Source organism: Oryctolagus cuniculus, chromosome 1, assembly GCF_964237555.1.
Source record: "Oryctolagus cuniculus chromosome 1, mOryCun1.1, whole genome shotgun sequence".
NCBI lineage: Eukaryota > Metazoa > Chordata > Mammalia > Lagomorpha > Leporidae > Oryctolagus > Oryctolagus cuniculus.
In genome coordinates this window covers 14,784,441-14,795,496 of record NC_091432.1, presented here as the reverse complement: position 1 = coordinate 14,795,496, position 11,056 = coordinate 14,784,441, and the positions used below count along the sequence as shown (strand labels likewise).

Sequence of the window (11,056 nt, the reverse complement as noted above, 5' to 3'; positions counted from 1 at the left end):
CCAGCTCCGCCCACGACCACGCCCCCAGCTCGCCTTGTGAATATTCATGAGCCGGTGGAACCCGCGAGTGGGAAGCCCAGGCCGAGCCCGTCCCGCCGTATGCAAACAGACGCGGCCCGCTACTCAATTATTCATGATCTTGCAAATGAGGGGCCCGCCCCGGGGCTCAGATTCGGGCGAAACTGACGCAATTCAGCGGCTGGGAGCGCTTGGGTAAAATGGCCACCGAGACGATCGCCTAGAGAGGAGGCAGCCTTGGCACTGCCCCCTCCTCGGGCCGGGCCGCTCTTAGGGACTGCAGCACCATAGAGCCACGTCGGGCAAGAGGGTAGCGTTGGCGGACTGGGTTGGCTTCCTGTTCCCAGCCACCTGAGTCCTGAGGCCGTTCGCGACGTGGCTGCTGGACGTGTGTCCACTCAGCTGGGCGGCTCTGCTTCCCTGGGTCACTCCCATTATCTGTCTCAGCCCTAAGTTCCTTCCAACCCTAACGTGTGGTTCTGTCTCCTCCCGCACCTCAGAACAAAAGCTTCACACACAAACACCCTGCACACCTTTCCTGCAGCCCTACACAGACACACACACACACACACACACACGCCCTCGTTCTGCTCCGCCAGCTCCGGTTTCCACTCCCCCGCCCGCCCGGGAGGACAGTCAATCCTGATTGTGTTAGCCCAAGCTTTCCAAGACCCCTTGACTCATAAGGTGATTTAAGCAAGGAGCAGAGGGCCGCCTCCCCCTTGGCCTGGCTGATGGAGTGGAGCTGTGAGGGAGGCTTACTAATCAGATCAGCTCCCATTTCTAGACTCTCAGGTGGCCCATCCCGGCAGAGGGGGTGAAAACCAATGCTGGTGCAGCCGGACCTGGGAGACCTGCTTCCCGGCTGCCCGGGAGCGCCCTGCCCAGGAACAGTGGGCCGAGCGGGAGCAGCGCAAGAGGGCTAGAAAGAAGGCACGAGGAGGACACGTGTTCCAAAGTCAGTTCCCTTTATTAAATGTTGATTTTCACAGACCAGAAATACAAAATGAAGGTAGAAATAGGCCCCACCGAGGAGTTTCAGGCCTGATTTCACACGACTCCTGCTGCGGCAACTTGAAGGAGAAATAGCGGTGGCTGTATCCCGAAGGTGGGGAACGCAGGACAGGGATCTGGGTCCTGTGCCCCGCCTCCCACCCAATCTCTCCCCAGATTGTAAGGCGCCATCCCGTGAAGCGGCAGAAGCGAGACAACTCCCCATCCCAGGGAAGTGCGCACCACCGGGAGAGCGTGTCCCGGGGGCACAGACTCTGAGGACCACGCGTCATGTGAGCAGAAACTGGGCCCAAAACCCGGTGGGGAGCCTGGGGCTGTGACGGGGCAAGCGGATTCTCTTCCTCCTCTTTACTCATCGGATCCTGACGCCGAGTCCTCTGAGCTGGGCGGGGTACTGGCTGGCTCCTCTTCCTCTGAGTCCTGAAAGCCAGAGAGGCCTCTTAGGGGAAAGGCACAGCACACCAGACACCTGGCCACACTTCAGTGCGGGGCCTCTGGTCCCCATGCCAGGCAGCGCTAGCACCCACCTTCACCAGCCTCAGAACCCCTCCCATTCACTGCCAGTTCCTCCCTCTCACAGACCCACCACAACCCCTGAGCCGGGAACACCCCGCACCCGAGACTCACGCCCCAAACCCTTCCCCGCCCAACTGCGCCCGCTGTCTCGCTGCACCTCGCTCCGCCGCCTCTTCTTTTTGCTCTTGTTCTCGCCTGAAGAGCTCTCGTCACTCGACACAAACTCCTTGCTTTTGAAGCTCTCGCTCAGCGGCCGGGATGACGTCTTGGACGACGAGCCCCTGGAGGGTGTGGATTTCTTTTCCATCTTTGCCTTCACTTTCTTCTTCTTCTTGGACTTGTCTCTGCATCGGGAGAGGTAAAAGGGAGCTGCGCCTGCAGGATCCCCCTGTCATGGGTGAGGCCAGACCTCTCCCAGCTTACATCAGGTCGTGCCCAGTCCCAGCCACACTGCCCCGTTCACTCTCAAGGTGAACAGCTGCCCCATGCTGCCCAGGGTGCCCCCAGGGCATTCCCTGAGTGAATACACCAGAAGAACCAAAAGCCATAGCCCAAGGCAGCCCCACAGGCCAAACTCATTTGCATTTCTTGCTTTATCTTTGAAAATTCAGGTGATTTTTCTCACCCTTCTCCATAATTATTTTAACTTCCCTGTATCTTCAAATGAAATTGACCCTCCAGGGAAAAGGGCCATGTTGATCTGGTGACTTGAATTCACCCACTCTTGGGCAGCTGGAGAAGCACAGGCCTGCTTTGTCAAAGCCCTATCTACTCCAACACCTCAACTCCCAACTTCACTCTGGAAAAAAAAAAAAACTTGCCAAGAAGAGCCTCTGGGCCATCTTCCTGACGCTCACCTCTTAGAAGACTCGCCTCGGCCCCCTTCATATTCTTTCATGGCCTTCTCATATTCCCTCCTGGCATCCTCGGCCTTGCGGTCCCACTCCTGTCACTCGCACAGAGAGAGAACAGCGGACGATGACGCTCCCTCTGTGACGCAGGCAAAACCTGCCCAGGAAGTCCCACTGTGGCTCCCGTGCCCCCTCTGCCAGTTACAAGACTCACCACCCAACAAAGTCCCTCTCGCCCGCCCCTGCTCTCGGCTGCCACCCACCTCTTTCTTCTCTTTGGACATTCCTTTCCAGATCTCGCCTGCCTTCTTGGAAAGATCCGTGATGCTGATGCCAGGGTGGTCTGACTTGATCTTCTCCCGGCTGGCATTGAGCCACAGCATGTATGCAGACATGGGCCTCTTGGGTGCATTCGGGTCCTTGCCCTTCTTCACCTACATAGGAGAGAACCCAGGTGCCTTCAGCCATCTGCTTCCCAGACCTCCCACTCTCCCAAAGAAACTATCCAGACCACTTTACTTGGAGGAACAGAGGAGGAAGGACTAAGTAGCCCAGGCTAGACTGCCAAGATGGTGCCGCCTTCCCCTCCACACTCAGGGCGGTGCCCACCAAGGGCCCCCTTGCCCCTGGGCTCCTGAAGCAGTCACAGCCTGTCTCCTGCTTCAGATCTTCCAGAAGCTCATTATCTCAGGACCAGAGACAAACATTTCCGATGATATCCCACAAGGCCATGATCACTGGCTACAGAAAGGAGCAGCCCCTCCCCCCAGCCTCCAGTCCGGAGGAACCGTCACCTCCACAGGCTTCTTCCGGCTCTTACGATCCTTGGCCACCTTGGCCCTCTTGAGCTGCTTCCGCTTCTTCTCATCCCGGTCGCTGTCACCCTCATTGCTGGAGGAGCTGGCAGAGGCGTTGCTGTCAAACCTGGTGGAGAGTAGGGCTTAGACTCAGGAAAGGAGAGGTGGAAAACAAATCCAAAGTCGCCTGCCCAGAAAGTGGCGAAGGGGTGGGGAGGAGGAGACCACAGACCCCACAGCACCCCCCTGCCAGGCCCCAGTGCTGCTCCCTCCCCTGTGCTAGGGTGGCTTCAACCACCCCCTCTCCAGACCACGGGAATGACCACAGGTTACTTCTTCAGTCCATCAACAAGAAACAAGGAACCACTGGGCTTCCACTACTCTCCATCATGGCCTGATCCAGGGCCTACTCCATCCCCAGTGCCCAGGGACAGAGACACCGTCTCGCTCTGGCCTACAACATGCTCCAAGTCCACCTCACCACTTCCTACAGTGTTGTGTTTCTGATGAAAACAGTTACTACCAAAAGCAATGAAACCCAATGTAGCACAACCCAACTGTCCTATCCAATCCGTGTCCTAGCCTCAGAAAGCAGCAATCACCTCACCCCACAAGCTGCGCAAGTTTTCCAGGCACCGTCCCAGGGCCTTGCTCATTACCCTTCACAAGCATGCGGCATGCAGCGCTCGCAGGCCCCTGCTGGGTGGTTTCTGCTACCCACTATTCATGACCCACCCTTCCGGGTTGAGAGTCCCAATGTTCTGTCAGGCACCACCAGCCACACTCTAAGGGTGGGCACGTGGCCTGGGTCGGGCCCCCTCTGCACACCTCCTAACTCAGGCTGAGGGGACAAGTGATCACACCTGCTCACTAAGCAGCAGACTGGAGGCAGAGGCACCTCTGGGAGCTACACCAGTAGGATTAAGCCTGCCCAGGGCTTCTAGTCATGTGGCACCTCACGGGGCAAACCCATCTAGCACTAAGGAAGAAACACTAAGTACTCAGATTCTCCCTACAACTTGTGAGCTCCTAGATCCCACAGTGCCTGAAGCCAATTACTATTCCGACTCTCCAGTTCCATGAAGTTAGACAAATCCCCAAGTCCAAGTCACATTTCTAACGCTGGCAATCCAAAGTCCTGCCCGAAGGCTACCACTGCCATTTCCAGGTGAGGAGGCTGCAGCCAAGGACTTATCCAGGCACACCCAGAGAGTAAACAGGGAAGCACCAGTTCTCGTTCCTGTCCTCTCCCCCACTGTACCTTTCCTGCTTCAAAACATGCCTGCACTTACTTATAAAGCCCTGACAATTCTGAAACATTTTCATGTATCACCTCACTGGAGGTCACTTTCCTACTCTGGGTCAGTGGCTAACGCCAGGACCTGAGAAACGTCCAGAAATCTTAACCAAAACTCACTCCTCTGCCACATCTTCCTCCTCTTCACCTGGGTTGAACGACTCATCTGCAAAAAGACACAGGATTCATCAGCTTCTGCCCCAACGGAAATCTCACTCCCTTAACCCTGGCACCCAGCGACCACCCCATGCCCCAGCAGAGGCTGGCCCACCAGTCTCTTCTCCTGAGTCATCGCTGCTGTCGTTGGCATTCTCTTCCCGGATCTTGCCCTCCTCCTTCATCCTCTCCAAGTAGGCATCATGCTGATCTTCATCAGAGTCTGCGTATTCGTCGTAGCTGGGGTTCATGCCCTGTCCAGGGAAGAGATGCAAGTGAGGCCCAATCTGCCCTTGAATCAGACTCTGCACACTCACAGCACTCCCCCATGCCTGTAAAATCAGAAGCAGCTCCCAGGAGTCCCTGGGGCTAGCCTGTCCACACACAGCCAAGGTGCAGGGCCTGTGCCCATATACTGCCTGGCAACTGGGTTAGCCCAAGCCCCTCCCACTCCCAGCCCCACAGTGGGGGCTCTTGCGAGGCTGCACAGGCTGAGTCTAAGGTCATGCAGAGGAAACCTGCATCAGGAAGGGAAAGGGTCACACGCACCTCTTTTTTCTACAAGGGTAAGAAGAGAAGAGAGTGAAAAAAGAAGCCAGAAAAAAAATCTCTCCCTTTTCTCTCCTACAAAAGGGACCAGGAGAGCCCCAGCCTTCCCACACAGAGATACCTCTTTCAAGCCTCGGTTTTTGATGTTGAGCTTCTTTGCGTTGACAAAATCAAACAGCTTCCCATACTCCTCCCTGTGAGGGGAGAGGCACCACGTCACCAGCTGAGTAGGGCAAGACTAAACGATGCTCAGATACCCAGAAGCTGGGGTGGACTGTGGGCCTGGAGCGCTGAGCCACACCGTCGACCCCAACAGCTCAGAGAGCAGCCTCAGAGGACAGCAGCCAGGAAGAGTCACAGCTGAGTCCTGAAGGAGGAGCTCTTGAAGGTCAGGACGGACGGAGGTTACCTGTTCACCAGGTACCTACACTGCAGGCTCAGACTGTCCGGGCAGGGGGCCGTGCACCTACTCCCTGGCCTGTATTTCATGCTTCACCAGCTTGTTACTAGGATTAACCACGAAGACGTTCGGTAAAACATTTAGCCCACAGGGGACACTCTACACTCAGGGGCAGTGTTCTCAGACAGGAAGCTCACTCCAGGAAAGACACAGCGTTTCCATCACCGGCAGACTGGAGGAGAATCAGGGCTGGAATCAAGTGCACGCGGCTTCCACATAGGGAAAATAACCTTCTTTTGAAGAACAGAAAGAAAGCAAGAGAGGCTTCCAAAGTCTGAGGACTCCAAGGAGAAGGATCAAACCTCAGAGAAGCAGAAGAAAGAGTCACGGGCCCAGAGAGGGCCCCAGGCCCGGCCAGGCTTCCCAGGGGAGGCTGGGTCAGGACGGGGGACACCCAGGCAGTGACTGGGGGAGGCTCTCACCTCTCAATGCTACTGAAGGTGTACTGAGTGCCCTGCTTGGTCTCAATCTCGAAGTCAAAGGAGCGCGTGGTGGTGGTGCCACGAGCAAAGTTGACGAAGGAGATCTCATCAAAGCGGATGTGCACGGGGGGCTTGTGGACATAGATGAAGCCCCGCTCCAGCGGGTACAGCAGTCCTGAGCTCGCCTTGTAGGAACAGGTGATGCACTGGGCCCCTGAGTGCCTGAAGGAAGGAGCAGGGGGCCGACTCAATGCCAACCTCAGCAAAGCCAAAGGGCCCAGCAGGCAGCTGCAACACAGGTGAGCTCCAAGCCTCAGCCCGGTCAGTCTCACTCGGCTGCTCCAACAGACACCAACCACCGTCACGACACGCGATCCCATCTGCGAAGGGGTCCGCCACGGAGAGGGAGCATTTCCCTTCCCTGGACAGGGAACCCGGCTCGCATGCTCACCCTTGGAAATTGCCCGGCACTGTGATCTTGCGGTTCACCAGTGCTTTCATGACCCGGCTGACCATCTCGTAGAGGGATCCTGACATGTTCTTGGTGAGCCGCCCCTCAAAGCGCTTCTCCACCTCTTCCCTACAAACAGAGCAAGATCACATCACCGGCATTAGAGACTTCTGCCAGCATCATCTGCCTCCTGCCTGCACAGCGGCAGGACGGGAGTCCAGGGAGACACTCACTCATTCATGTTCAGAGTCAAGGAGATGTCCTCGTCCTTGGAGAACAGGAGGATCAAGAAGTGGTAACGGGTTTGGCCCTGCTTGATGGGAGGATCCAGGCTGATCTGATAAGGAACAGCAGACAAGGTTAAGCACCAGGCGGGGCTCCACCAGGACTTCTGACGGACCAATAGTGAGACCTGCACCTCAGTGAGACCCAGTCACAAAGTCCTCAGACAGGCCGGCGCCGCGGCTCACTAGGCTAATCCTCCGCCTAGCGGCGCCGGCACACCGGGTTCTAGTCCCGGTCGGGGCGCCGGATTCTGTCCCGGTTGCCCCTCTTCCAGGCCAGCCCTCTGCTGTGGCCAGGGAGTGCAGTGGAGGATGGCCCAGGTGCTTGGGCCCTGCACCCCATGGGAGACCAGGAAAAGCACCTGGCTCCTGGCTCCTGCCATCGGATCAGCGCGGTGCGCCGGCCGCAGCGCGCCAGCCGCGGCGGCCATTGGAGGGTGAACCAACGGCAAAAGGAAGACCTTTCTCTCTGTCTCTCTCTCTCACTGTCCACTCTGCCTGTCAAAAAAAAAAAAAAAAAAAAAAAAAAAAAAGAAAGTCCTCAGACAAAAATCGGGATCCTCCGCCCCCAGGGGCTCTGCTCACCACAAAGAACATCTGGCGCTGATCCTTGTGGGGCAGCAGGAAGAGACGCAGTACCGTGGTATAGGGGATCTTGTAGTCAAAGGTCTTGCCGTGCAGGTGCAGAAAGGTGGGGTAGATCCGGATGTCGTAACGACCACGGGGAGTCAGGCACTGCAGCTCCCGGAAGATGCAGATGGCGTCTCCAGTGGCCTGGATGACGTCCGCCTTGGACAGCACGTTCTGGGCAAAGGCCTGCCGAAGCACACACTGTTAACCCGGCAGCAGGCCAGCCCATGGCCTGCTCAGCCCCGTCTGCACCGGGGCGCCTGGGGAGGCCTCACCTCCACGGGATCCACGCCGTCCTCCTGGGTGGGAGGCACGTAGAAGCGGACCTCCATGAGGGACACCTCCGCGTCGTCGTTCTGGTGGAATTCCAGCGTCACCTCGTTCTTGCCTGTGGTGCACTGGGACACGTTGCTGAGGGGTATCTCGAAGACCGGCTGGTCACCAATGTCAAAGGAAAGCAGCTGCCCTGTGAGAAGAGGGCTGCTCAAGCCTCAGGCTCCCCCCACGTCTGCATCGACAAGAAGCCCACCGAACCTGGAGTTCCGTAAGGGCGGGGTGCCGGGGCTGTTTGTTCACGCTGCACCCCGAGACCAGGCACAAAGCCTGACACACCACAGGTGCATTGAGCAACCCACCCGACAGGAAACCGGAGACTGTGGCAGAGGAAGAGAATAAGAAAGGCTGCAGCCCTTGATCCTACCTGCTCCCCAAGACTCACCTCCAAACTTCACCGTCCCCCAGTTCCAGCCCTTCACACACAGGTCCTTCTCCATTAGCTCAAGGCGATAGTGAGTTTTGAAGAAATCAGAGAGTTTCTCAAACTCCTATGAGTGGAAGGGAGAAAGTGCAACCACAGTCAGCTCCAGTGGCCTTAACCGACACGAATGTCCTGACATTACCTATATCCAAAAAATTGCCCCAATAGGACTTCTACCAAAAAATCCATGCAGGGAGCTGGTGCTGTGGCACAGCCTGCAGTGTCAGCACCCCATAAAGGTATTGCTTCAAGTCCCAGCTGCTCCACTTCTGAACCGGCTCCCTGCTAAGGCGCCTGGGAAAGCAGAAGATGGCCGAAGCCCCTGGACCCCTGCACTCACATGGGAGACCCAGAAGAAGCTTCTGGCTCCTGGCTTCAGCCTGGTACAGCCCTGGCCTTTGCAGCCATTTGGGGAGTGAACCAGTGGATGGAAGATCTCTCTCTCTCTCTCTCTCTCTGTAACTCTCCCTTTCAAATACATAAATAAGTCTTAAAAAAAAAAAAAAAAAAGTCCATGCTGACTCAGCAGCTCAGCTCTGAAATGGTTTAAAAGGTTGTGGAGAGAGGCTGCTCCTGGGAGCTGGACCTCAGACTAGGGGAGGAGTAAAGAGAGGGACTGGCATTCCTGTTTCTGGACCTCACCATGTTATCTGACTTCCTAAACTTTGTGTGTTCATTGTTTTAATAGAAGTGGACATTAAAGTTAAGTCTTTCACTCAGAACAGTTTAAGAGGGAAAAGCAAAGCCTGAACTAAAGCATCCAGCTAAGATTCTGAACCTGGATACGAGCAAACAAGCAGAAAGCACGATTTAAACCAGAACAGTAGGAAGCAGATCTTCTGGAACCAAAACACAGAAAAGCTGTGAACGCTCTAGAACACTCAGAGCTGACCCACTGATTGCTCAATGGCCTCAATGGCCCTGCCCAGGGAGCCAAACCAGCACCACGGGGGCTACCAGAGGGAACCTCAACTCCCTCTAGAAGACTAAAAGCAGACAGGATGGCACGGTAAAAAGGGGGCTCACGGCAACAGGGCGTCTCACCGATTCTCGGAAGCCGTCATACTTGTAGACGTGGCCATTCTTCGTGAGCAGTTTAAGTCCGTGGCCGAGAGCCACCCGGCGCCAGATGCCCTCCGTCAACTCCCCAGCCTGGATGTTGTCTACTTTGCCCGTCTTGCTATTCTTGAAGATAATTCCCTGGCGACTCAACCTCAGCCGACCGTCATTCTGTTGGGAAAGTGAGCCCAGATGCACGGGGACAGTACAGACCGTGTCCTGGGTGCAGCTCTACCCAGCATTCACTTTGACTGCCAGGTGATCAGGGCAGGAGCAACAGCTGAAGCGAGGACCAGTAAAGAGACACAAGTGTCCAGGAAGTCTCGGTTCTGCACCTGGCTCGGGCATCCAGAACCTGCGCAGGCCATCAGTCTCCTCGTTTGAAACACAGAATAGCAAATACGGTCCCTTCACACCCTGAGATCCTACAACTCTCGCGACTTTTCAGAATTGCCTTTTATTGGGGGGAAACACCAGGTGCACGTTATACAGAGACTTCCTTTTCCCAGTAGAAACGTCACCAGGACAAGCTCTCGTTCATGTACATCAACTTTAGCTCGCTCCCTCCTTCCATCTCTATTAAAAACGCAAGCCCTTCTCACCATGGAGCCTTTCACCTCCTGATAGACATCGTTGAACTCCAGTGTCTCTGCCATGTTGACCTGCCCCTGGTGGCCTGGGCAGAGCCCTAGGCCTCACAAGGGAAACCGAATACACTGGGCGCTGGGCCCCAAGTCCTGGGTGAGTGTGCAGATGGTCAGCAGGTTGGGAATCTGAATTCAAGAGAGAGTCATGAAACGCAGCGCCGCGCTCTGCTCACGGATGGAGCCAGGTGGCCGCCCCTGGGGGTTCACAGACTCTCCTCTGCCCGGGAACCAACAGGCCGGCTGTGCCGTGCTCCGGGGGTCAGCCCCGGTAATCCCAGGCCCGCAGAACCACCCCAAGCCAACACCCTCTCTGCGCGCCACACCGGGAGCCATGGTAACGAGCAGCGGAACCCCAAGGCCTGCCCGCAGCGTGCACATCTCCCGCGCCCCAACCCAGCTCAGAGCGCTAGGTTCCATCCTGGCCCTCATGGTTCTCCCCTCCTGCTAAAATGGATTCGCCCGCTGCCTGCAGATTCGAACGCGGAACGGCCCATTCGGAGCGTCCCGCGGGGGAGCGGGGCCCAGGGACGACGACCACCCACCTCCTCAAGCTGCAGCCTCGCGACGGGCCGGGCGCGGGCGGTGGGCGCTTCGGGGGATGCGGGGGAGGGGGGCGGGGACGCGGGGAACGGGAGTTAGCTGGGGAAGCTTTTCCCGCGTGCGCGGCCCCGCGTCCCGCCACCGGAAGCCGCGCACTGACCATCGAGAGGATGAGCTGGCTAGAGAGACGCCAACCAGGCCCGCCGCAGAGACAGTCGCCTAGAGCGACGGCGACGCTGGAGGACCCGAGGCCGGGGCGGTAGCGGTGAAGTCCGACTGACTAGAAAATGAAGGCTCATCGGGCTTCTTAGAACGTTGCGGACACGTCAAGCGGAGACTGGATCCTAAAGGGAAATCGTGTACCGTGGCTTTATTTTTGTCAGATTTCGGAGGTTGGGGGGTTAATTTCTGTAGGGGTTAATTTCTAGGGGTAGAAAGGAAGCTGTGGAACACGAAGAAAAATACCTCAGAGTTGCGGAGAGAAACGCGTGCGGGCGTTCGTGTCCTTTGTGGCAGGCCTGCTGGCCGGCTGCCCCCTGCTAAGTGGGATTGATCCTTTCTGAAATGAGTTCACCGTCTACACCCAAATTCTGCACCTCTGTAACCGC

The 11,056-nt window shown here is 56.9% G+C and overlaps 1 protein-coding gene across 1 annotated transcript; it reads right to left on the bottom strand.

Annotated features, from left to right (window-relative positions):
- Nucleotides 1–969: 969 nt before the first annotated feature.
- On the bottom strand, nucleotides 970–10,005 carry SSRP1 (structure specific recognition protein 1). Its single transcript, XM_070070311.1, has 16 exons — nucleotides 9,864–10,005; nucleotides 9,247–9,432; nucleotides 8,164–8,269; nucleotides 7,721–7,911; nucleotides 7,401–7,631; nucleotides 6,765–6,868; nucleotides 6,532–6,660; nucleotides 6,081–6,302; nucleotides 5,320–5,392; nucleotides 4,765–4,903; nucleotides 4,614–4,659; nucleotides 3,194–3,323; nucleotides 2,663–2,833; nucleotides 2,406–2,494; nucleotides 1,706–1,892; nucleotides 970–1,452 (listed from the first exon to the last, which is right to left on the bottom strand). Exons 1-16 carry the CDS (start codon nucleotides 9,915–9,917, stop codon nucleotides 1,381–1,383), a joined length of 2,130 nt encoding a protein of 709 aa, XP_069926412.1. The 5' UTR covers nucleotides 9,918–10,005; the 3' UTR covers nucleotides 970–1,380.
- Between the last annotated feature and the right edge of the window lie 1,051 nt (nucleotides 10,006–11,056).

Bases quoted from the DNA above. Each gene is read 5' to 3' on its own strand.
- SSRP1 (XM_070070311.1), bottom strand. From the start codon at position 9,917: ATGGCAGAGACACTGGAGTTCAACGATGTCTATCAGGAGGTGAAAGGC. The intron at 8,270-9,246 runs GTGAGACGCCCT...TTCCACTCATAG, and splicing joins ATGACGGCTTCCGAGAATCG to GAGTTTGAGAAACTCTCTGA. The intron at 5,393-6,080 runs GTGAGAGCCTCC...CTCCCCTCACAG, and splicing joins ACCTTCAGTAGCATTGAGAG to GGAGGAGTATGGGAAGCTGT.